General features: G+C 42.5%; 1 protein-coding gene across 1 annotated transcript in view; it reads right to left on the bottom strand.

Moving 5' to 3' along the window:
• CACNA1C (calcium voltage-gated channel subunit alpha1 C) overlaps positions 1 to 26,686 on the bottom strand; it is a 409,374-nt gene that overhangs the window by 82,584 nt on the left and 300,104 nt on the right. The window contains exons 11-20 of the mRNA XM_058021914.1: positions 22,454 to 22,480; positions 20,354 to 20,514; positions 19,327 to 19,552; positions 13,257 to 13,464; positions 12,318 to 12,438; positions 10,395 to 10,509; positions 9,254 to 9,374; positions 9,057 to 9,126; positions 3,330 to 3,462; positions 1,592 to 1,721 (exon numbers count right to left, since the gene is read on the bottom strand). Coding sequence (XP_057877897.1) covers positions 1,592 to 1,721; positions 3,330 to 3,462; positions 9,057 to 9,126; positions 9,254 to 9,374; positions 10,395 to 10,509; positions 12,318 to 12,438; positions 13,257 to 13,464; positions 19,327 to 19,552; positions 20,354 to 20,514; positions 22,454 to 22,480 — 1,312 coding nt within the window. The remainder of the gene's footprint in view (positions 1 to 1,591; positions 1,722 to 3,329; positions 3,463 to 9,056; positions 9,127 to 9,253; positions 9,375 to 10,394; positions 10,510 to 12,317; positions 12,439 to 13,256; positions 13,465 to 19,326; positions 19,553 to 20,353; positions 20,515 to 22,453; positions 22,481 to 26,686) is intronic.

A 26,686-nucleotide genomic window follows, 5' to 3' on the forward strand; every position in this document is an offset into this window, starting at 1 on the left:
ACCAGCCCTTGCTGGGCTCTCTGTCCCTGTTTTCCTGCTCTGGGATGGTCTGTGCCTGCAGCACCCCCAGTCCTGGCACACAGGCTCATGCTGAGTGAAGGCAGAGGCAGCTTTGCTTTCAGCTTGATTTCAGCTTGCTTTCTTCCTTTTCCTCCCAGGCCTCTGTGTGGGCACAGGGCAGGACAGGATCTCACTGTTCTACTGTCACAGTGCCAAGGCAGGCCACATTTGCAACCCAAACATCTTGCCAGTGTCCCCTCGTATGATACATTTTAAACATCTGTACCTGCAAAAGTTAAACACAGATTTTCATGCAACACCAGTGGCTTTACATACACAAAACAATGCTTTGCCTCAAACCTTCAGCTCTTTAATCCAGGACAACCTTTTTTCTCTGACTCTCTTTTCTCTATCTCATTTAAATGTCTCTGCTACAGACTCTGTGACAGTTTCTGTGGCATGTCAGGAGCCCATCTGCCAGCTGACATGCTGCAGCACTAATACATATTGGCATTCAGTTATCCCTACATGGTGGGCACCCTCACTTGTGCACAAGTGGGTTATTGGTGGCACAGGTTTGGCTGGATTATTTAGCATCCTCCTTCAGGACAAAATGCAAAGCCACTCTGAGATATGCTCAGGAATAGACTTCCATTAACACCTTCTCTGCATGCACATATGTGTTCAAATGCATTCTCAGGCCAGGATATTTCAGGGAGCATTAAATTAAGGTTGTATTATTAAACAAGGTAAAACCATCCCACTCTTCAATCCTAGCAAACTCTTCAGGCATCAAGGCACCAAAATGCCACTGCAGACACCAGAAATCAGAGGCCTTGCATATGCCTGCTGACTCCTCATTTCTGCAATGACCTCTGACTAATGGAAACAACCACTGGCAAAGTTAAAGGAGCAATGAACATTTCAAAGGGCAAATAAAAATGGTCAGGAAAGAGGGTGAGAATGTATCTTTATGCTGAATGCCTTCCTCTTCTCTCCCCAGGCAGGCAAGGAGAGGAGCACAGCATATTTTTTGAGGGTTATCTCAAATTTAATGATAGCTTTGCAGCTTGTGTTCAAAAAGTCTGATTCTAACCATGATGACATCAATTTCCCCCAGAGTGACAGCATCAAACTCAGGAATATTACTCCTGATTTACACCAGTGTGAATAAAATGAAAATCAGGCCCTGGGCTTTTAGTTTAAAAGACAGCATGTGGCAGCAGAACAAATGTTCCACAGGGAACCTGAAAAACCCTCAAAATTGAATTATCTATATCCACAATCAATGTTTTTAAAGCTCATTTCTACTGCTTTAATCCCAGGGAACAATAATTTTGCTTCAGCCTCCTGTTCTTCCTTTCCCTACACACACTTCTGAAGTGAACTAGAGGCCAGATTCTGCACTGACTCATGTTTCCTGCAAAAAACCTAATGATTTTCACACACAGCCTACAAAAGGCAGAAATCATGGAAGGCAGGCACTCCCAAGCCTCTGATGCAGCCTCTTCTGCCTTTCCTGTCTTCAAATCATGATCAGCTTGTCCCACACTTGCAATCCCCCGTGAGGGAAGGAGGATATGGAGCATACTTGGTTCCTAAAGGAGAGGTGTCTCACGGGGTCCTCAGCTGCCAGGGAGATGCTGCTGAGCAGGATGAAGAACAGGATCAGGTTGGTGAAAATGTTATCGTTAACGATGCGGTGGCAGTGCACACGGAATCTGCAAGAGAGGGGAGAGGCACAACTTCAGCTCTCAAAGAACAGCAAGGAAACATTTCCCCCCTCCTCTTCTGCCAGCAGGACTGGAGGATTGCCCTGCAGAGCATCTTCCCTCTACCCCAGCACAGCAACAAGGTGTGCAGGGCAATGCTGGCTCTCCACACAGGACTCACACTCCATCTGTTTGAATGGAGAACAATCACTCCCTCCTGACGGAGCTTTTTGCGATTTCCATGTGGCCTGAAACCTGCCAGCCCAGAATTATATCCCTCGCTTTCATTTATGGAACCATTCCTGCTTCATTCAGGAGGAAGGCATCAGAAAGGGTTTTAGGGTGCCAATGTCTTTCTGAGCTTTCACTCAACAGGAGCTGGGGGGGGTTTCTACCTTGCTAACAGAGTACAGGCCTGGCCAAATGGATATAGGGCAGCAAATGGCTTCCCTATGCAGCAAATGCATACATGCCATGCAGTTTGTATGCTAAACATAGGCCCACTTGGTGCTTTTAGTGGGAAACTAGGAGGCAAAGAAGGAGCAGTCTCCCATCAAACTGCCTTACTGGAGACCATTACACCACTTTCATATATTGGTAGCAGGATGTGAGGAGTTAAACCCCATAACAGCCCTGTGCATAATTCTACAGGCACTTCATTAATCTATTTAGCTCCACTCTTGGCTGTTAGGGCTCCAAGTCCCTATTACAGCAATTTTACAGATGACTGCAGAGGTTAATTTAGTTCTACAAATGACAGGGGGTAGGTGGCACAGCTAGCATTACAGTCCACAAGCCCCAGCCATCCTCAGTCCCTCCCTGTTACACATAGCCAAGGAGGAGTGGCACAAGCTCTGCTGGGACAAATGGCTTGGAATTCAGCAGTGCAGGAAAGCCCTGCCTTCCTCTGGGCCGTGTTTGAAGGCTGAGTCCTTAGGAGAGACACTGGAATTTGTGGTGCTGCACAGAGCATTGGGCAGTGATCTCACTGCTGTGCCCTTGCAAAGATAAACTCACCTGGCTCCTAACAGCCCTCAACTCACAGGTCCTGCACATCTCCTTTGGAAAGGCAGGTGTGACAACACGAGGCTGCACTGCAGGAGCCCATGGGTGAAGTGTGAGAGGAGGACTGTGCTTCCTAGGCTCCTCTCAGAGCTATGGACTCTCCCACCCTCTCATTTCCTCTTTTTGCTCATTCTTGATGTGCAGCAATGAGCAGAGACACATGAGCTCCCTACTGGGAGTGGATTTTGGGCAGCCCTTAGGACAGGAAGCTGCTACCTTCCACTTGACTGATTGCATGATGGCTCTCCTGCAGCTTGGACCTGGATGTGTCAGGAAATTCCAATTACTGGCTCGCCTCTGTGTCCCTTATTTCTGAAGCTTTCATGATTTGTGTCCTCAATCAGCCTTGTATGTCCTGTGAGCTCCCATTGAATATTTTCCCTACAGTTGTGGTTTCATAGGGTTTCCTGTCTTAAAGGAGAGGTGGGTCAGAGAAGGCCTCAGATATGAACTGCTGAGAGGGAGCTCTGCACCTCATCACTTTTGTGGCCCAGTGTGAAAGGGGTACCAGCCCTTCACCTCCTTCTTCTGGCTAACCAGTCTCTCAAGTACCTGTTGTTAGGACTGAAGATGAAAAAAGCACTGGCATCAGGCATGGGCACAGCCTTTTCCTTGAGGTGCAGCTCAGACATTGGGCGAGGTCGAGGGCCGACAGGCATCTCAGGTTCCTCCTCGTCTTCCTCTGCTGCAAGAAGCATTTTTGTCTTTTATTGCAAAACACAACCCATTCCAAAGTGCTGAGGCATTTGTCTCTGTCTTAACTAGAGCTAAAAATCATTAAAATAGGATGCTGAAGCCTTGACTTTCCTTGCCCTTCCTTCCTTTGAGGCAGCGCCCTTTACCCAGTGCTCACCCTGGCAGACACTGGTCTCGTCTCTCTGTAAAACCATTAGTGCTGGTAAACCTACAACATCCTCACAACACTCTCCTCAAATGCCTCACAGTTCCTGCTGCAAAAAAACAAACAGAAAGGTTTGTTTTCTATGGCTTTTCTAAGGTTCTAATGGCTCATTTGAATCTTTCTTGCTGAGGTCTAGATCCATTATTTGTTTTCTTATTTTCCATGGACACAGAAAATTAAAAATTGCCTTCCTCTTGCAGAAAGCTTTTGCATTTGAGGACCACTCTTGTGCCTCTGGGAGAATATCTGGTTCCTAGAGCAAAACAGCAGCAGCCTTTCCTGAGGTGCTGTGTTGCCCAGGTCTCTGATCACTCCTGCTACTTGCTCCTACATTGTCTGCAGGATCAACCTGCAGTTGAGGTTTTACTGCTTCAGATGAAAGCTAGATTACTTCTTATATCTTGTGATATTATCTTCCTGTTAAATGTCCTTCATCGAAACTTTTCACTTTACTTTGGCATTAATTTGCCACCAGTGTCAGATATGCACAAAGCACAGATTATTTACCACAGAGCCACAATCTGGCCTGTCACTCCCCCCTCTGCATTTCTGCTGCTGACTATTCCCAAAAGTGGCACTTAGACCTCATCCTTACTGAAGGGCATATTTTTTTCTTTTGACCATCCCTCCAGCTTATCAAGATTGTTTTTCTTCTATTTGTGAGCATCTCCATGGAGCTGCTGCTACATCTGGAGCTGTGTCTGGATGAGCACATGTATGCCCCAGAACAAACAGTGAGCACATACACATTGACTTACACTGATAAGAAAGTCCTAAAATTGTCCCCTTTTATAATTTAGTGTGGGGGGGAAGGTCAGAAACATGGGAATGAGGCTGAGACTCTTGAACCTGTGTCATCTCCAGGCAGATCAGTGAGCATCTTCAAGATAGAAAAAGCAGAGATGAAGGCTAAGTGGTACCTGAAAAAGAAGCTTCTGCCTTTGAGGATTTCTTCTACCGGCTGAAGGCAGATGTTGTTTCTTAATTGACATGATAGGATTTTGCTGTTTTAAAGATCCCAATCCTCTCACTTAATCAGCAAGACAGGAAAAAATCTTTAAGAAAGGAGCCTGACATGCTAGATACAACTGATTCATCTTCCAGGCAGTGCAAAGGAGGATACTCTAATTAAAAGGTTCATCTTGAGTCCATAGAGGGAAATAAGCTCCAGGAATGGTGTTCCTTTAGGGTGAGATACTGTACTTGATCTGCTTACAGGACACATCAGAAAGAACAGATGAATCAGCACAGATCCTGATGTAGATATCAGAGAGAGGAGAAAAGTGCCCTTTCTGAAGGCATGCCATTATTACATGTAAATAGGATTCTTTCTTTACACTTCCAGTACCAAGAGTTCAGCTCAAATTCACTTGATAAATCTTTGCATAAATGTTTGAGCTGGTACAGAGAGTTTGTACTTTTTAAGTCAGTCTATTTTTTAACAGCTCAATTTTATGTGTAATATACTTCATAATACTCTTTCTACAGGCTTTAATAGTTAAAGAAACATCTTTCAGAAGTACTTCTTTACACAGGACTTGTAAAAGAGGTTAATGTGCAGGTTTATGTAATATAACCATACCTTGCACGTGCACCTTTTATCTGCGGGCTTCAGAGAAGGCTGACAAAGAGTGAGGTAAGCAAATTCTTTTTCTTCTTGAACAGGCCAGAAAACCAATGCCTGGGATCATGTAGGATATTTGAAACTCATACTTAAGAAGAGTATTCTGGGTCCCTGCTCTGTGCCTTCAATGTGAGATCATTCTTCTTTTATTACTCAGAGGAATGCTTAAAATACACTTTTAAATGGGCATGGAGCAATGCCTCTGGAAAATAGATCTTCAGCAGAAGGATCAGCCCCATGAAGACCATAAAGAACATTGTTCCTCTCCTCTTTTTCTCCTGTCTGCCATACAGCAAGAAATATAGATTAATGACTCTGGGAACCAAATACTTCCAGACTAAAAAACACATTCAGTTTCTCAGGCATAGATAAAGAGCAATGTTCTACTTTTCACTTAGAGTCTAGGGCACAGAAGAAAGGAAACATTGAGGGCCAAATTCACAAAGAATAATGTGATTACAGCCTCATCCCAGGTCACTGCCCATGCTATCTACCTCCATATAGAAGCAGCACAGCTGCTCACATTTGTAGAAGCAAATGTTCTTTGGCTGTGGAGACAAGAACAAACAGGCTACAGGGCAGCATCAGTGAGAAATTCGATGATGTGGAGGGTTTTTTTTACTGTAGAAAGACCAGAACTCTCCTATAAGGACATTATTTTGCTCCAAGCTCCCATGAATCATCCCAAGCTTTTACCTTCATCTGACGTTCCGAATTCTTTGTCTATTTCTGTACTAGACTGCAAGGCTAGCTCCCTGTCTTCCTGTAATAAACATATCATCATAATAATCCTCCTAGTGTACACAAATCTCTGGGAGAGCTAGTCTGTCCTTCCTAAAAAGAGACCAGGTGACCTGAGGAGCTGCAACCACTCTGGGGCTGAGGGGCAGCACTGTGCAGCAAGCAGAGTCAGGAGAGGGTATTGAGAAAACTGCTTTAAGGAGCAGAAACAAGTCAGAGAATGAGCAAGGCAGGTTAGGAAAGGACCTATGTGAGGAAAAATAAATGAGGTAACCAGTTCAAATGGTTTCTGAACATTGAATCTTCAGTCTTCACAAAGAATTGATAAACAATTCAGGGAAAAGGCCTTTTTTGAAATGGCATTGATGCCATACAATGGCAAGTAAGTAAGATGGTGTCCCTTTGCATTTTTAATAGGAGACAGGAGAAAACCTGATAATCCATTCAAATTTTAGGTTGTGTTCAAAAGTATGCTAAGACAGGGATTGGCACTCTGAGGCAGGCATTTAAAGTGTTTTCACTTCATTTTCTGCACTCTAATTCTATGCATGGCAAAAAAATCCAAAAAGTAGTGTTTTGTTATATTTTTCATTTATAAGCTTATCTTTCTAAGCTATCTACAGAAAGTAAATAAACCCCGATTCTATTAGCAGTAGACTTTAAATTGACATTCAGATGACTGTTGTTTCACTTGAAAAAAAAGTAATTTTCTGCAAATCCAAGCCAGCCAAGAAACAGAAACAAAACTGTATCAAGATGTTTTAATTTGTGCTTCTTACTAAAGACTCCCACAAACCCTGTAGCAACTGGGGATGTGTATCCAGTAAGTGCCTGGGCCTATAGAGGTGATGGAAAGATTAAATCCAGAGTGACCTTCCTCAGGCAGTGTTAAAATAGCATTGCACAAATTAGAACCACACTCTACTCCTGATAAATTTGCTATAAATATGGAAGAACACAAGTACAGCATATGTGAGGACTTCTTGTACTGAAAATCAAATGCAATGAACAGTTTTCCATTATTCTTGTCTGAAGCTCTTGCCCATCTACTCAAAATGAACTTTTGTGTTCTTTTTTACCCTATCAAATCAACCTATTATCAGACATTTATTTATTAGGAATCATGGAATAGAAGAGAAAGTGTTTTATAGCCTAATATAGCCTGTTACATAATCACAGAAACACAGAAGAGAAAGGCAGGGAAGGATCACAAAAGGCCCTCTGGTTCATGCCTCTGCCAAGCCAGGTCCAATTAATTTCTATATCTAAGCCTTTTCTGGGAGACATTTTCTGACCTGTCCTTAACAACATCCAGTGGTGCTGGGCTTCCACAACCATCTGTGGGAACTTTTACTGCCTCACCATTAGAAAATTGTCTGCTGTGAATCCTATAAAATCTGTTGCTTCATAATGGAGATAATTCTCCTCCTAATCTGTAGAAGGTTTTTAGGAATATGAAGACGTTTCTCCCATCTTTTCTAAGTCAAATGAGCAAATTTTATCCAATCTTAGTTCTTGCTACCTACTGGCATTGTTTTCACCATTCTCTTCTGTTCAGCCCCACTTCTCTTAACCCAAAAAGAGATATGATATTCCAGATTGCAAAGATCTTATCAATGTTGAAGACAATAAAACAATTGCTTTGCTCTGAATAGCTTCCATTGACCAGTTCAAACAAACCCATAACTGGACAAAAGGCCCATTCTTTCTCTGTGTTATAAATCTCACTACTTGCTTGCCTTTTCAAAGACAGCAAACTGTTGCTGACATCTGTTGAGCTTGTGGTCATAAGATTCAGATCCTTTTCTCAAGGACTGTTACCTAACTAGCTGTCACCTAAGATCCTTTCTTTGTGAATTGTTTATTCCTGTCTATGCGTAGAGCCTGGCACTTTCAATTTTATTTAGACCATTTATCCAGGACCTCAGGAGCTCTTTGAATTCTAATGCTGCCCTCCAGCACACTCCTTGTCCTTCCTAGCTTCATGTCATCTACAAATGTAATAAGCATATTGCCTCTTCCATCATTCAGGTCATTAACGATGAACTGAGCTGAACTCCAGACAGGCTTTTGGGTTGTACAAACTCACTTGGGCTATCACTACCCTCCCCATAAAGGGCCTGATCATTTCTCTCACCATCATCTAGACCAGATTTTTCTAGTCAGTTTATGACTAGAAAAACACTGTAAGAGATGGTCAGAAGCCTTAGCAAAGTTAAAGAATATTACATCTAGTTATTTTCTCCTGTCTACAGGTGTTTTCAGAATAAAACACTTCAGCCCCTTTCAGAAGAAAATAAGGGTGGCTTGATGTGATTTGCTCTTGGCAAATTGTGTTGGCTGCTGATCATCTCTTTATCTTGTGGTGATATAGTTTAATCCTTTGTTCCAGCACTTTTCCAAGATTGGAAGTTGAACTGACTAGCTCCAATCCTGCCCCCTATTCAGGTTCCCTTGAACACTGCTTAAAGTTCTGAGATTTCTTCAACCAATCTTTCAAGTATCTGAGAATGAAGTTAATTAGGCCCACCTGACTTGAAAACCAGCCTAACTAATGCGAGAGCTTGTTTCTTGCATTTCTAGGCTGAGATCTTGTGCCTTTAGAGTTATGCTGTGTCACACTGTGCTTTTAGATTAGAAAACAGTGCAAAAAGGCATTTAGCACTTTCCCTTTCATGACTTTCTGTTGTGAGACACCCCTGACCACTGAGTACTGATAAAGCACACTGAAAACAGTGTCATGTGCATATTTTGAAACAGGTTTTTATATTATTTGATTCTCTGTAAAGCTCTGTATTTTCCAGTAAAGAGCTTTACAGGGAACCAAATCAAATATGATTGATCAGGATAGGGACTTCAAAGGGCCAAACCACACCTGTGCAAAAACATGCAAGGACACCATCCTGTCCCATCATGAAAGCATTTCCAGCAGACCTGCTACCACAGTTTGGCTTTGTGTACATTAACAACTGGAGCTTTGTTGAGTGAGGGATACAAGGAAGGAGATGGGTACCTGGTGCTTCTGTTGTGGGATAAGGGCTCTTTTCTTCATTCTCATTGGGCTGATAATCATCCACGTTGATCTGACAGAAATGGAAGGAGAAGCATCAAAGCCTTTATCAGACAAGGCAGACAGTTTTCATTCCCTGAGAAACCCAAGCTGCTCATGCCATCACTGCACAGAGAGTGCTGGCTGCCAGCAGACCTTACCTTGGTAGCAGGTGGGGACTCTCCATCAGCAGTGATCGATTTCAGCTCAATTTTCTCCTCCTTTGTCTCTTCCTCCACAGCTGTTTTTTCCATCTCCTGTTTCTTTTCGGGACTAGCAGTTCTAGCAATTTTACAAGATAAAAACCAAAGAGTTACAAAGGTGGAAAGCTGCTTCCCTTTCAGGAACTTCATGTAGTACAGCACACACCATGAGAACAATCAGCTGGCTGGCATCTCCATTCTGATTTCAGCTTCCATACCAGTGGCTGCACCTTGTCCTCATCTGCAGGCAAAGGCAGAGGCTCTGATCTATTTTTATATAGGGCCTTTTATTTTTTATCTTTCTCATTGGCATGTGTTTGTGAGAATGCGTATTTTAGGTCTGTCAGCTGAAATCCCTTTGCTCACCCAACAACAAAGTCATGGACCATTTTCAACCCATTTCTTGTGAGCTTCCAACTGGATTTTCTACAAAAGTTTTGCCCCTCACTGCACCCCTAGAGAAAGGAAAATCTGCTGAGCTGCATGCAGGATGAAGCAGAAAGATCTGCACAGGAGATCCCCTCCAAGCAGCCTGGAAGACAGTGAATAGGAATAACCAGGAAGGAGAGGCTTCCCTGCTGTTGGCATCTGGGAATGACAGAGCAGCTCCTCATCCAGCTTGTGCCCCTTAAATGTCTGCAGAAACACTAAAAGAACTGGCAAGGGAAAAACAGCATGTGGCATCCAAAGAAAAAGAAGCTGCTAAATCTCATGGTGGGAATGACAGAAAATGTGCCTCGTGACCCAAAGCAATCAGGGTATAGCAGGGAGATTCAAATTGGATTGACACCCATACTCATTCTCTGCTGATGCTCTGAAAGCTCATCAGTAACCCAACTTCCTTTCCTCAGCTCACACCACTGCAACTGGGGGGACTCCTAGCTCACACTTTCTTGTTTTACAGCTGGAGTTCCTTTGCATAAAAATTTATATATACATAACCCCAAACATAATTAATGACATATATAATCTATACACATACAGATAATTACATATATTACATATACACACATGTATGTATAGGTATCATATTTATATATATCCATGCTGCGTGTAATTACAGGAATGTGTGCAGATAGGTATATGCAAATGGATTTACCTAGCTAGCTTTTTCCTTTCTTTTTCCTCTTCCTCCTCTTTCTGTGCAGATGTTAAACTCTCAGCATCAGCAAGGTTGTCCACAGCAATGGCCAAAAACACATTCAGCAGGATATCTATTTGTGTGCTACTTAAAGAAAACAGGCTTTGCAAACTGTAGAAAAAGATTATACCAAAGGTTTCTTAATTGAAAATTTTTAGCAACCTGTCATCATATCTCTTGGATTTTCCAAACTTCCATTTCACACAACTGCATATCCATCATGCACAAACCTACACCTTCCTTCCACACAGATAACACACTTTGTGGGTTTTCAACATTTCACAACAGAGTGGCTGATGTAAAACAGCAGATTTACAAATTTACATTTTAGTTTCCAGTTTCCCAAGTGTGTCTCCCTTTGTGAAGAGGATCCCACTGAACATAAGAGGAGTATGGAAAGCTTTGCATCTTTGGACAGTTTAGGTTGCACAAGTGGATTTTATGGACAGCAAGCATGGGACTCTGGTGAGCATTTCTGAGGTTAATTTAGTCTGGACAGTGAAGGGTTGAGCTGACAACTCTGCCATCTCCTAACAGAGATTCCATGCATGGCCACTCATGCCCATGTAGCTGCAGGGCAAGGAATCACAGCTGTTTTCTTGTCTTACCAGCCAGTGTTCAGGTCTCATGTTACAAATCTGACCAGAAGGTTGTTTTATGCATTTCTTGAGTGTAGGTCTTATTGTACCATGATAACTTTTAAGCAAACCCTGGTTCAAGGCTTAGTCTGGAAACAGACATCCCCCCTCCCTGGGCTCCAAGGTCTAAATGCTCCAAAGTCAGCCAGCACTGTAGAGTTGGCTCACGTTTTCACAAGGAGATCCAAGTTGTAGCTTTTTCTTTTTAAGCTGTCAGCCAGATTGCCTACCTTGACCTTCAGATAAGTGGAATTGCACCACCTCACTTTGAAGTGAGGGCATGCAGGTCAACCAAAATGTCACATAACAGGGTTTGAGAGATGTGAATTATGAGCAAAGGCCAGAAGAGCTGGGCTGAGTCTATAAGGCGGCTTTATAGAAGCATCAGTATAAAAGGAAATATCACCTCTGACACAGGAGGGCCATTTATTAGAGAAGCAGCAACTAAACATGGACAAATTTGGAGCAAACTGAGATAGGGAACAGAAAGGCAGCTCTATGCTACATGCAAATTCCTGTGAAGAGACACTCACAGCACAATCCTGCAATGTGCTTTGTGCCTCTTGGGGTGAGTACAGTGCCCTCACTTCACCTTAAACCAGACAGAACTGAAGTTATTCAAGACCCACACAGGCTGGAAGATAACAGAGCACATTTTCTGTTTGAAGAACACACAGATTGCAGGGACTGAAATGGAACACAGGTCCTGTTAGTTTATACATGAATTAATACATGATCTCACATAAATCAATTATGTCAAACATATGTTACTCCTACTACAGCATTTGTATATAGCATATTGCAGATTATACATATTTTTATTCCACATAAGGTTTGGATGGAAGCACATGGAATATATTACTAAAAAAGCCATTAAAGTAAAAAAAAAAATGCAGTAAGTACAGTAGGAACACTCAGAAATTAGTTTGTGGAGAAGGCAGGAAAGACAAACCTATGAGTGAACTAAGGGGAATGAAAAATAAAAACACTAAACATGTAAAGATACTAAATAAAATCTAGCATGTGCAACTGGCATTTAGCTAGCACTTACAATTGTTTATATGCCTTAGCACCAGCTAAAATAAAATGAACTTTTTAAACTTTTGGCAGTGCAACGCTAAAATTCAGACCTAGGGAAAGGGCAAAAACGTGAGGTGTGAAATTCACTATTTTGTGACATAACAAAGTAAACAGTGGTTTTAATTCATCCCCTCTTGCAGAAAAGAGTAGCATCAAAGGATACAGTTTCCACAGATGAAGAGGATGATGAAGTAAATACAGACCAACATTCCTGGAAAAGAGGGGCCGCCATAAGCCATGATCCCATCATACATCACCGAATTCCAGTCCTCCCCAGTCAGGATCTAAATGACACATTCCCACCAATAAGGGATACAGTGTTAGACCACACAGAGAATTTGAACACCCCATTAACACAAAGATACCCACTGTCCCAGAGAACACCCCCTCCCCCAGCATGGAGCTGATGGAGACTCTGGCAGTGTCCATCTAGAACATTAAAAAAACAAAAACAAAAAACAAACCACAGAACAAAGAAAATGCAAAGAAGGCCCGTGCTCAAAGTGTGAAAAAGTCCCAAAGAGTGTATTCTTGAAGATGATGGCTGAAGGTAATGGCTCTCCTAGAAAAATCCACTCAAGTCTCCCCGTGGTTCCAAGCATTTCCCTCCCATGCCTGCTGTTTCAGACAGGCTGCACAGCCTATGACACTGCCCTCAGCACAGCACTCCAGGCCATTTCTCCTCACATCTCAGTGAAATCGTGATCCTGATGCTCTTGGTGGGTCTCTCCTAAAGCTGCAGAGGGCTTAAAGGCCATGGGATCACTGCTAAACAGGTATTTATAGGGATTACTGTGAACCGGTATTTGTTCCCCAGAGCAGGCAGGACAGCAGCAGGGCTGGGCTTTGGCAGCAAGTGCTGCCCTGGGACATGGCAATGGCTATTCTCTTGTCCTGCCCTGTAAAGACCCCTTTGTCTGTGGCCTTGCAACACACAGGGGTTTCATCTTTGGTTCCCACTTTGGGAGGGAATACCCTGTGGCACCCTGCTCCTGGAGCTGTCAGGGTCCAGCCCCACCCTGGGGACTGTCAGGCTGCAGGACCTGTTTTGCCCCATGAAAACACAAAATATTGGCCCCACAAGGACCACTTGTGCCCTTACCTGAAACACAGTGAGGAGGGACTGAGGGAAGTTGTCAAATGTACTCCTCCTGGTCTGCATCTCATCAAAGTTAAACTTGCCCCCAAAGAGCTGCATCCCCAGGAGGGAGAAGATGATGATGAAGAGGAAGAGAAGCAGCAACAGGGAGGCAATGGAGCGGACTGAATTCAGGAGTGAAGCCACAAGATTACTCAGGGAGTTCCAATATCTGGGAGAGAAAATAGAAGCAGTTAAAATTCCTTCAGTTCCAGACAGGTGCTCATGGACTGCACAGGATATTGGTTCAGGCTGCCTTCTGTGTAAAGCAGGCATTTCCCAACACCCTGTTAAGCAGTGAATCATTGATGTGCCTCCCTGAGATAACGAGACCTACTGCAGCTAATGAGTAATTTTACTACCACACGTGTACACACACAATTCCCTCCACCCCCCCTCCACACACACACCCAGAAGATTATTACAGCACTCTCCATCTAAGGCTCTGCACATCTTCCATCAATATACAGTGATTAGTTCTTGCTGCTTCAGTGAGTTACATTCTAACCAACCTCATTACAGCATTCACAGATGTTGTGGCAGCCTGAATAACTCACTCCAGAGAATGGCCTGTAATAACTAGCAAGAACAGATGGGGAAACTGTTTGGATGCAAATACAAACTTGCCCAAAATTTGGAGTGTGTGTGTGTGTGTGCTTGGGCTCACTCACAGAGAGGTTGCTGAGTTCTCTGGGACTGGGAGGAATGAGAAAGATATCAATGCTCCTTTTACAAGGACCCTAAAGCAAACTCCAGATCTACATTTATTTGGAAGAGCGCATCACTTGGTTTTTTGTTTTTTTTTTACTCCTTCAAACAGGCTGCAGAACATTTTCAAATGGCTTCATTCAAGAGACAGGATGGTTTAGACCTTTTCTTCCAGTGTATTCAGGCTTGTGCCCAGTTCAGACTCATGTATGATGCAGGGAGAGGATCTTCTTGCCATGGTGGTTCCACTTTAGGTTTCAGAGATGCATGTTTGCTGCAGCATGTAAGTTTGCATTCTTTTTCAGCCTGCAGAGTAGTCACCAGCTGGAAAGAGGCTTTAGAAAAAAATTCCAAAGAATTCACCACATCACCCATGAAGCAACTTCCACTTTGGTCTTGCGTCTGCTCAGTCACTCCTAAACTACTGCTTAGCTGGTCATGAGCTCTCCTCTTTTGTGTTTTGGGGCTGGCAGAGCTTTCAGAATGGGCTGAGGATTCACTGTTATCCTCCAACCACCTCATTTTCATACACCTTATTAGCAAAGCCTCAACTGCTTTCACAGGTCAGCAAGCCAGCAATGTTTGCCTGTGCTCTTCCTTCTGCCTGGCCTGCCACCCTGCTTTGAGAGTCCTCCAAGGTCCTCTAGTCCCTTCTCCCAAGGCCCACAACTTTGAACATTCCTTTAACCAGAGGACTCTGCTTAACCATACTTTCCCTGAAGACAAAAGTTCCAGGTAAAAAGGATGGCAGACTGGTGCTCTGGCTCTTCTGTGGAAGCCTTATCCTTCAACTCATCCTTTTTTCCTGAAGATAGTATACATCCTTATTAGAGACAAGGGTTCTTAAAATCCTAGTTAAATTAATATTTTTAAAATATTGATCTAAAAAGAATACTTTTCTTGTCCTGTGGAAGGCAGGACTGCCTGACAGCCCAATCACTTCAGGAAGATCAGCAATCTTATCTGCAGACGGACACCACTGTGTCCTCTCAAGTTCAGCAGCAGGTTCATCTCCAAGGACTGAGCTTCAAAGAGAGCTGTGATGTTTTCCCGCCAGCCCAGCTTCAGCACTTCAGAGAAAACTAGGATGCTTTAAAGTTTAACTGCAATTAAAGAGATGAGCAATGAAAAACTACAGAGCAAAGGTAAGGGCATGGAAGCTGTGGGCTCAGCGCCACCAAATATCCACACGGAATGTGCAATGTAACAGCTCCCTGTGTTTGCAGTTATGCTCACAGCTCACATACTTTCACACTTTGGAAAGAAGGGAAAGTGACACAGGAGAAGGGAAAAATTCAGTCTGATGAAAGTCAAATGAATTCAGCATTCTTAGAGCAGAGGTTGATGGGCTCCAGAACATCTCCAAGCTCCCCAATGTCAGCCAGGACACACATTTTCTAGGTCTTTCTAGCAGTTCCCTTAAGAAGCAGTAAAGTTGTTACAAATCTGAACAGTCCCAGTGACTCAGTTTAAGCTTAAAGGCCTTGCTATCTCAGCTCACAACCATGCAGACTTCTCTCAGCTCTGCATTTCCTACAAATGGCTGAATACCTGGCATTCAGATTCTTATATAAGCATCAAGCTTCAAGCAATTAACTGAGACGGCCTGGTGGTAAGATGAGTGCTGTTTTATCTGTGTGCTAGTGCTAGCTAAACATACAGTACCACTAGAAAAGTAAAGAAACCAATAAGGAAAAAAAAAAGGAGAAAAAGGAGAGGATAAGAAATGCTTGACTGATTAGGATGTGAAAATAACAATGGTTTTATCTCAGGGTCCTAGAAGCCTGACCTGAGGGTAGCATCTGTCCCATTTGGTGGCTGCAGGATTAACATGAACTCCCTCACAGCGAGATCTTGGATTACTCAGTGACACACAAGGGTTTCATGTCAGCAATGGCTGAAGCCCAAACAAAGAAGGGTCTCAAAGAAGAGTTCATCTCCTCTGGTTATCACCTTACCACAAAGGAAAAATCAGCACTGGATGCTGGATGGAATAGGAGGGTTTGGACCAGGCATGTTTTAGTGGGAAGTATGAGAGAAAGCAGTGCTGCTGCCTCAGATTTATGGGGAAATGGATGTGCCTCTGACAGCCCCCACTGCAGATCCTGGGCCCTTGAGGGTGCCATGAATGAGGAGCTGCAGACCCTCAGGTGAGCAGGACCTGACTGTGATCCCTGTTCAAAGTGGAGCAATGATGCAGAGAAGTCAAGGGGTTTGTTCCCTACCTGGGTTAGAACTTAACCTGTTCTGCTCTCTCCCCCCTCTCCATTGCCTTCCCCTATAGCTTTAGGATCTCATCTCTGGCATCCACAGATGCAGGGTTTAAAGCAGCAGCTGGCAGACTCATTATTGGGAAGCTTCCCACCCTGTTCATCCCATATAAAACCACTTTGACAGTCATTTTTGACAGAAAGTACAAAAAATGGGGCACCCTGTCTCTCCTCCCTACAATTAACAGTGACTTACCTAGTGGCAGGATCAGGTATAAAGCATCAAATTTCTGCATGCTGTCACAATTATATGATTTTTTAAATACAAAGGGCTATAATACATATAAAGCAGTAAAGGATTATTTATAATGAGAAAATAATCTGTCTTCTCATAGCAAAGTGAGATGTTCTGCACAGCACTTTAAAAATTAGGGAGAATAAAACAGATTACATTGTCTGTTTGTCTAATGTATTTATAATTTTGGAAGAAATGCTTGGTCTTGAAATTCTAAATGGTGTTTCTAAAATGGTGCATTGTTCATCTGATGGCATTTTTATTTGTTTCTATTCTATTATGGAGCTATTTTTGTGTTTCTTGTAGAATTGTATCATCTTTATGACCCAGAATTTGTTTGTGCATGGTGTTTATCATGGAAAATCTATGCAAATATATAAAGAATAGTCTACCTTCTGATATATTCTCACTAGAGTAATTTTCCTGCTTTGTACCTCTTTAATATCCTAGATGATCACTATTCTCACTTCCACTGTATGTCCTCCTATGGTCATGAATATATGTTTGATCTAAAACAATTCTTTAAAATAATTATATAAAATATTTGTTTGATATAAAAGAATTTTTTAATTGTTGTTTGATATAAAACAATAATAATTCTATATAATTGTTTGATATAAACCAAATAATTCTATAATTCCTCCTGCCCCTCCCAGCTTTCCAGTGTGGTATCTTTCTGAATTATCATGGCACTCAGGTGGGGTATTCCACCAGTGCTGATAATGTCATTAATAAATCCTCATTGTATTTAGAGCTGAGTGAACAATAGAAAAATATGTCATTTACTAGAGAAGGTAAAAGTTTGGCTTTAATGCCAAAGTATTCTGTCCTTTGCAAGGCATGAGTGAGCCTAAAATACTGCTTTGGAGGCTCGTGTTAGGGCCTTCCACATGAGGGTGAACTTCACCCACAGAGTGAAGAGTTATGAAGAAAATTATGAATAATTACAAAACATATAAATTTGAAGCTACTGCAGCCTACTTGTCAATCTTTTAGGAACAGGAAAGAAAGAAAGAAAAATCTGATTAATACATTATGCATCATGAGCTCTTCCTTAGCTCTGTGCTTTGCACACAGACCCATGCACAAATTGCAGGAGACACATTCCAGGTAACACTTTTCCCAGGCAAAATTGTATTTTAATTGTGCGGCAGAGTGAAGGCAAATGTAGCCAGTCCTGCTGCTGATTGGCTCCATCATCACATTTCTGCCAGAAGCTTTAGGAATTTATGAGTACTCCACCAGCTCAGGCTTTCTAAAGTTTTAATGATATTCTCTCAGTGTTTGCCTTTCTGTTAGAGAATTCTCTTAGCTAGCTTATATAGGATTGGAGACATGTCTTGAAAAAACAATGACCTCTCCAGGATGCTATGTTGAAGCTCATGCTTTTATAGCTGTTGGTATGTTGCCCTGAGTGTATCTGATTACCCAGTGCCTGAAACAGCTACTGCTTTCCTCAGAAACCAGGCCTGGGACTTGGGAATGGATGGATCCAGGAAAAACAATCCCTAGACCAGAGATCCCCACTATTTCTTTCTTGCTGGAAACTCTTGTTTCCCCTCTCTGGGAGGGAACGTTCCCCTCTTCTATGATCACACATCCAAACACTTTTTCCCCCACTTTTGGAGCAGTTGTAGGCTTGCTTTGGCCTCTCTCTCTGAGACTGTGAATCAATTTTCTGTCTCTGCCATCTGACCCTGGGATCCATCCATCCTGCCAGAGATCTGAGGCTCAGAAGCTTTAAGGACAAATCTTGCATGATGCACAAGTCCAAGTCTGTTGTTTTTTTTTTTTTTTTTTTCTGCCTCTCAGCTCAGCCATCTTGATGATCTTCCAGTTTTGGACTTGTTTTTTTCATGTGCTGTGTTTTCTATCTCAAATTTGTCAGAAATTTCCTCTGGTAGGGTGGGGGGGGAGAGTTACAGGAATTGTAGGGACACTTTGATGGCTGAGCAGGCAGAAAAAGAACTCTTTCACCACCTCAGTCAAGCTTTTTGTAAGGTGCTGGCTGGTGCCCACATGGGAAAAGGCAGACCTTGTGCTACTTGGGGCAAGGGCTTGGATGGATTTCTTCCAAGAGCTCTGGGTAAGTTTGGAGCTGATCTCTCCTACAAACTCCCCTCAGGCTGAAAAAGCCCTGCCAAACCAAGCTGGTGTTTTGGAGGTACCTGGCTCAGCAGCAGTGCCTGTTTAATAGATATCACTGTGCCTTTACGCAGAGGGAGAGGGGAAAGAATGAAAAGGGAAAAGGAGATATTGGAAGCTGGAAAAAGTCTGGTTTCTTCATAAAGTTGCTGCTTTGTGATGGACTCCTTGGAAGGGGAATAGCTGGCAACATCCTTTGCCTAGAGCTGCTGGTATTGACACAGTCTCCCACTCGGGTCACTGTTGAGTCTGCTGGAGCTGGCATGGGCTCCTCAGTCAAATGCTGTTTTGGCTGGAAGCCTTTCAGGCTCCTCTCTGTCATCAAAAAGCGTCAGAGGAGGTCACAAGGCTATCTGCTGTTTTGGTTTTCTTGGTCATTTGCAGAGAATTGTAAGAGCCTGAGCTCAGTTCACACCAGATTTCAGTTTAACACTTTATGTGGTATCAGGTGTTTCCAGCTGTCTGTGCCAGACCCCTCACCCCTCATGTCTGGGATAGATGTCCAGTCTGTACAGCCCTCCCCACCCTGTTACAGACTTCAGAAGATGAGGACTGTTAATCCAGCACTCACACTACCTAAGTAGTGGCAGAAAAAGTGAAAATAAACAGGAATGTGAGCGACTTGTTGTGCATCAAGCAGCAGCCCTCCTCCAGCCCCAAAAAAGCAATAAAGTACCTTGTGATTTTAAATATTCTGAGGAGTCTCACACATCTCAAGACCGAAATGCCCAGGGGTGACATGATCTTTGTCTCCACCAGGATGGTTTCCAGGATGCCTCCACACACGATGAAACAGTCAAAGCGGTTGAAGAGGGACACAAAGTAGGCCTGGAGGCCAAGGCTGTACATCTTCAGCAGCATCTCTGCCGTGAAAAGAGCTAGCAGCACCTTATTGGCAGTGTCTCATGGAAAGCAAAAACAAACAGATTAAAGAAACTTAGTCAAAAGATCATCACAATTAATCATTGGGCCTTGCTTCTAAGAAAGCATTTTGAGGATCAGCCTTAAAAGTTAACTTTGTACAGCTTGGGTCAAAGCATGGGTGCAAAGAAAAGCGTGGGCATCTCATTCACAGAAATGTTTTAGCAAGAGGGTTGCAGCAGTTCTCATGTGCTGCACATACAGCTGCAATGTATTACACAACCTCCAGTGGCAGGGACACGCCTTCCCTGCACAACCTGCCTTCACACCCGTCATCTGCAGAGGAGAGTGGGAATAGAAGAGCTGCTGTGCTACCTACTGTTGCTTAATTAAGCCCTTTCAGCTGCTCTCACCTCCAGAGAGAATTCAGCTGTTCTGCAGACAGAAGAACTTTACAAATCACTCTTCATCACCTCCCTAATAATTAGAATTAATCATAAAGGCCATTTCAGGGGAAACCTTGGACAATGTGGTGTTCCCAGTAGCTATCCACAAATTGGGAATCCAGTTGCTGCAAATATAAATTTAGCATAATCTCCTGATTTCACTTACACCAAACGGAACACTGCTTTGGCTGGAAAGGAGGTTTTTACATTTTTTCTATAACTTCTCCCAGCACAGGCAGATAAGTTAATTGTATTTTTTAGGATCCTCCACAGACACAGGACTGCTTGGAGCTGTGCACTCTCCTTTGACACTGTGTGGTTTAATGCATCAGCTCTTCTCCCATCTCCCTTTTTTGACACCCTCCATAACAAACAGAAGCAGCAGCTCCTCCTCACCTTGGACCTCCGTGAGCCAGTCTGGCTGGTTGTAGTGCTCAGAGGCAATGGTGAGGGTGTTGAGAAACACGAGGAAGATCACCAGCCAATAGAAAACATTGGACTTGACAGCAGCACGGCACTTCCTTCGGCAGAATCGATTCCATCGGCGCCAGTAGCGACTTGAAAAATTGAAGAAGGGAAAGTTCTTTTCAGAGAGGGATTTTTAGGCTATTGCAGCTCCCTGTTAAGGGAGACTCTAGTCTTGATTTATTGTTCAAGAATGGTAGGGAGTAACTCAAGTTCACCCTGGAAAACACTCTCTCATCTGAGTCGACACTTGTGAACATCCCTCCTATAGCTATAGGAATAAAGTTTGTCCTAAACCAATTTGCAAGAGCTTCAAGCAATACTTTTATCTGAGTAAGACATCCACTGCAGAGACCTCAAGAGATTTTTTAGCTCAGTTGCCACATAAATAAATATTCTCCTTGAACTTGATTCTTGGGGCCTGCAACAGTGCCTTGCCCAGCCTCAGGACAGTCAATAGAAAGATACTCTATCACATGGAGCTGAAGGATTAAATCTTTGGAGAGGTGAGGTCAAATAAAATCCAAAGAACATTTCCAGCATTCAGCAACATTCAGGAGTTAGCCCTATACAAGGGCTACAAGTTCTGAAAAAAAATCCCAAAACTTAGGGGGCTTCGGCATCTCACCTTCATGCAAAGGTGACTAAGGGAACTAAGGGTGCCATTTGCTAATCAAGAGAGTTTTTAAAGTTTGCCTTCCATGAACACATCCCCTTGTGTCACTGATTTCTCAGGGTAATTACTAACCACAGAAGATATTTAAAGCTAATTACACACCTCCTACTCTTCAGAATTTAACTTGCATAGCAACCAGTTTCCAGGCAACACTTGCCACTGTATAATAAATCTAATAGTTTTATATAGATACTACATACATATGTGTGTGTCTGAAGTGACACACACATACACCATGTTACAGGAGAATGAACTTTTCTTGGCTATTCTTGCCCTGTGTATAATTTTCAGTGGCAAACTATGGCTATGCTTGACATCAGGGTCCTAATCCATAGGAACTAAAGCCAGACCATATAAACACAATGTGAACAAGGATTTTGCAACAACATTTTAACAGGTGGTCAAATCTAGGGTTTTTCACCTATGCAATTTACAAAGGCACCAGTCTATCCCAAACAGATACACTGTGTGTTTTGCCGTGGATTTGGGACAAGAAATAATCTTCCCAACTTCCAAAGTGGGCACCACATTTAATGTTGTCATTAAAGTATTTGCAATCTCACGTGCTTTTGTGTGTAGCTGTGCATAAATGTGCATGCACATGACAATGTATGGTGTTTTCTGTGCTTTTCTTTCTCTCTTTACATGGGGATGTTATGTGCTTCCCAAATTGACATTACTCGTTGCTCCTTAGGTAAGCAGAAGGACTCAGTTACACACTTGCTCCAGTTATTCTGAAAATTCATTTAGTATTTTATAAATCTGACTTTGATTTCAGGGTTATGGAGGCAGCTGAGATCCTGCCAAAGGGGTAGAAAGGGACCTTAGCAACCAAGTTCCATGAGTTCAGTCAGCCTCTCCAGTGAAACCCCAAAAATAGCCATCTTAGGACTACCTCACTTTTCCAAAAGCTCTGAGTCAACAGAAAATCAAACACCATCAGAGAAGATCCCCATGTCCCAGGCTGAATGGCAGAATTTCACAAGTAAGGTGCCAACTTCATCAGCTGAAATCTTTACAATCAACAAAGCAGAGAAGTTCAACAAAGAGAGCCTTGAGCAGACAGGGCTGATGTTGATGGATGTTGTGCAATCGTGGTTGAACTGGGTTTTTATTTCTGATTTTGTATTTTATGGTTTGAGATACAAAGGTAGCATAGATAGGTACTTCAGTAGTCAGTAGTCCCTGTGCCTTATTTCAGTGTGAAACTAAGAAAAAATTTATGACTAAAATCTGACATATTTAGCAGGATCTCCTAGAATCACCACTGCATCCCAGCAATGCTTGTGTAAATCACTTCATAAAAGAGCAAAAACCAGTAGAAAGGAGGAAAAGCAAAAGCCAGTTTTACTTACCTAAATTTTGATTTTGAGATCCGATGCCTGAAAGACAAGAATTGCCATTAGAGTCTCTGAAGCTGTCCCACACCTCCCAGGCTTTTGTGAAAACAGCAATAGAAAGAAACAAAGTAAAGCTCAATGCATTTTTTAACCCATGCTGTTTTCCCTTCCTTCTGTTCTAAGTCAACGTAGGCACTGGGCATGGCTAGAATTTGCCAATAACCAAATCTTGTGTTTTGGTAGGACTCATGAAGCAGAAGTCATGGTGGCATTCTACCACCTGTAGATATCAGTGAACTCTACAATTGCTACCAAATTTATTTCTGAAGTATGACTATTATTTTTGTTACTATTTTTTTTTCTTATATTAAAATAGGTATGACTTTATACAGACAGACTTGTTGCTTTCACACATCACCTGTCACTTTGGGATGTATATACACATTATGAAACAATAATGTAAAAATAAAGCTTTTTTTCAGTAATTGAAGGAAACAGTGCATGGAAAATATTTTCAAACTTAGAAACTAACACTTATTTGTCTTGGTTATCTATGTAAATCAGTTTTAATTCAAATGGGTCTGTACAATAATAGATTCTGTTGCTAGCAATGAAATTTTGAGAATTAAGCATTCCAGAAAATTTGGCCATATTCCCAATATATATATGTTTAAATATCTAATTCTATGCATTTGGATTTATTCACCTACATAATCTCATTAATCCTTTACGAAAAGTCACAGGCAAAGCTAGAAATTTGCCCCAGTTTTTAAACCACTACCTTGCCTTGCTTGACACATGTCCTGTAAGGCCTTTGAACACTTTGGCTGTCTTTTGGTAAATCCATAATGGTGCACAGAGAGAAATAAATGCATGTGGATACAATGCTGTGAGTCAGAGCTGACTTGGGGAGCTTCAAAATCTACTACCAATAGCAGTAGAAAAAACTCTGGGGAATGACTATGGAAAAAGAATTTCTGCTGGGTTGAAGCAATCCTTCAGGTTCCCTCTATGACAGGAAAGTGGGTCACTGTTGACAGCAGTCAGCAGAGGTCTTACTGCACTGCCCTGAAATTGGATTCACTGTTAGTAGAGAGGGGAGAATGTAATTCTCCAAGCATCCAACACTCCTTACTGTAGCAGCCCTAACAATGGTCCTGCCCCTGCTTGAGGACATCAGTTACTGACAAGTAATCAGTGACAGGTCAGGTTCCTCATCTGCAAGAGGTTTTAGTCAGGGGAACTTTTTGCCAGCAGATGGGCTGAGCCAAAAAAGAGAAAAGGGCCTTTGCAGCAAATACCCAAATACATAATTCCTGCTGTGTCACAGGCAGCCTGTCCAGGCCACACACTGGGCAGCAGGGAGGGTACAGACATGTGCAAGGCTCCTGAGGAAGAAGAAATAATGCACTGGCAGAGCAGAATGCTAAATTGTGCTGCAGAGACAAAGCAAGCTCTAACAAGGATGCCAAGTGAAGCACCTACAAAACACATCCTTAATGTTAAAGCTATTCCTGCTTCTCACTGAGAATCCTGGCTTGATGATCACTACCTGCAAACTGTAATGGAGATTTACAGGCAACAGGGAAGAGGGCTCGAGGAGGGGAAGTGAAAAGATGTAAAAATCACAACGAAGCAGAAAGCTGAGCACTGGAAAGGAGATGGTGAGGATTTTGATAGGAATAGTTTGGTAGGGACAGAGGGGGAGAGAGTGCAAAAGAGAAAAAGAGAGAGAGAGAGATGGAAGGCGATGGACAGGGGGTGTGAAATCCTCTGGTGACCTCTCTGGTTAATGGCTCCTCAGTGAGGGAGCACTGGAATCTTTTATTTATTTAAGCAAAAGAGATGCAGCAGGTGTAGTACTCATCATGCATGTGATAATTATATCTTTGGAGCATTATGAGCAGCAGCCAAGTGCATTCAGTGCTCCCACAGGTTACCTACAGCCTTCATCCCCCTCCCTCCACCTTGCCTTACTGCTGTGGCAGAAGGCTTTATCACATGTGGGTGTGCTATATATATGGAAGAGGACAAGGAAGGAGGATTAGATTTATATTTAGAGGTAGAATCAGAGAGTGAAATGGAATTTTGGAAATAAACTGTATAATAAATGTTTCTGAAAACATTATGCATGAATCTGAACCACGTTTTTCAAATGACTTTTATGATTAAATTTTTTTTCAGAACTTGGGTTACCAATGTCACATAAAAAATGCTTTTATGACATCACTAGGGGCTGTCAAATAGTCTAGAAATTGTGCCACAGTGTCTGTGACACTCCAAACTGGCACTTAATGCGTTCAGAGTGGGCCAGATTCTCTGCTGAGTTTAAACATGGATCTCTTGCATCTCTGGTGTCCTGGGAGGTTTATGTCATTTATGGGAGAAAGAGGGTGACTTCAATTCTGTCCAACTCTGGAATGCCTTGAGAAACCTTTGTTTAAAATGATGGTATAGGAGCATAATGAAAACCAATTCAGATCACTACTGAGTGCTTTTATCACAGGACCCATGTAACTCAGCTTGTCTTTTAGAAAAACAAACACAAAAATCAGATCTCTGTTTGACTAGCTATCTTTGAAATTCTCTAGAACTCCTCCAAACTTACATTGTTATGTACAGCACACAGATAAGATGGTGAAATTTAAAGGTTTTTATCAACAAAAACTCTGGATAATCAGCATAACTCAAATGTAATGAGATATCCCACATTCTGAGAGATAAAGTTCCCTGTTCATGTTCACATCCTTTGTGAAGGATGTGACAGTTTTGTGTAACAGGGATTGAGGGCTCTGTGGAGTTGTACACACAACAGACAATCCTAGCATTCACACAACATTCCAGTTCAGGAAAAACCTTGTAGATCACCAAGCATGACACAAAAGGCCACATTACAGCTGTTTTCTGGGTGTGGACATTATCAAACATGACCATTATCTAACTCTCTGGTCACAACTACTTTTATATTGTATGATCCCAACTTAGAGGCAGCCACATCTTCATAAGGACTCATAAAAACCAGGAAAAGCTGTCAGAAAAGCAGCAACACAGAAAGGGACTTTACTAAGCTTCTAGGTTATACACAACTTTGGAGAACATCTAAAGAGCTTCTCTGGCCATATCTTACAGATTTTAGTACTGTGAGAAGGTAGTTCTGGTGTGACATGGATTCTGCTTTGGGGCAACGTGGTGCATTTGTACAGTAACTGGCAAGGTGGCACAATAAGAATCTACAGAACAGCCTTAAGGAAATTGGATCTGTCTAACATAAAACTGAGTTGGTTTGCTATTCAACAGGCTTTCTTACAGGCTGGGAAAATAGGCCAGCATTTCAGCATTCAGTAAAAAATCTTGCTCTACCTGTGGCAAGTCACAGAATCTGAGGCAGGAAGAAAATTCCCCTTCCATAAGGGCTGCTGTCCTTTAGACACACACCTAGAGCTGGCTGTGAGCATTAAAAGCACCTTGCTCACAATAAGTTGGAGAGCAGTATCTGAGATTACACATAAGGTTGATGCTGTGAGTTTTCCTGCTGAAGTCAGCAGTGGTTTCAGAGCTTTTGGCAGACTGTTCTTCCCACTATTCCTGATGTGATGGGAACTTTGGTTCCATCACATCACAAGGAGCCCATCTTCTCATAAGGTGAAAACCAGCAACAATTACAGCAAACCTGCAAGAAAAGTTTCACCTTTACCACTGGCTCCTGTGCTGATTGTTGCAAGAACTGCACAGGAATTAATTTCCATGCCAGAAAAGCACCAAGGGAAAAATCACTGACCATTCAGCTGCCAGGGAAACCTTCCATTGCTCATAAAACTTTCAGGACACATTGTCTTCAGTTGGAAAGCCAGTGTAGGTTGTTAGTTTTTGTTTATCCTGTTTTATTGTTTGAACTGTCTTTGGTGGAAAAGCAATTGAACTGTCCCCCATATGTATGGAAATCCTGGCTAAGGCAAAAATGCCAAGTGGGTTATTGTTTCAATGAAAGCAGATAATTTTAAGCTCTCTTTCCCTTTGAGCTCAAGTGCTTCACTTTTCTATTGAGGCTGTATGGAGCATTAGCTTCCACAAAGGTCTTTTTTTGAGCTAATGCATATGTATAAAAGCAAGCTCTATTGTGGCACTCCAGATCTGTATGGTTATATTAGAAAATTAACATCCTGCTTCTATTGGAAGATTATATATGCTGACACCCTGCACAGAACAGATTACTCCTGATTATGAGCAATAGCCTGTCCTCAGGAATCT

The sequence above is a fragment of the Melospiza georgiana genome, chromosome 4 (assembly GCF_028018845.1).
Source record: "Melospiza georgiana isolate bMelGeo1 chromosome 4, bMelGeo1.pri, whole genome shotgun sequence".
Classification (NCBI taxonomy): Eukaryota; Metazoa; Chordata; class Aves; order Passeriformes; family Passerellidae; genus Melospiza; species Melospiza georgiana.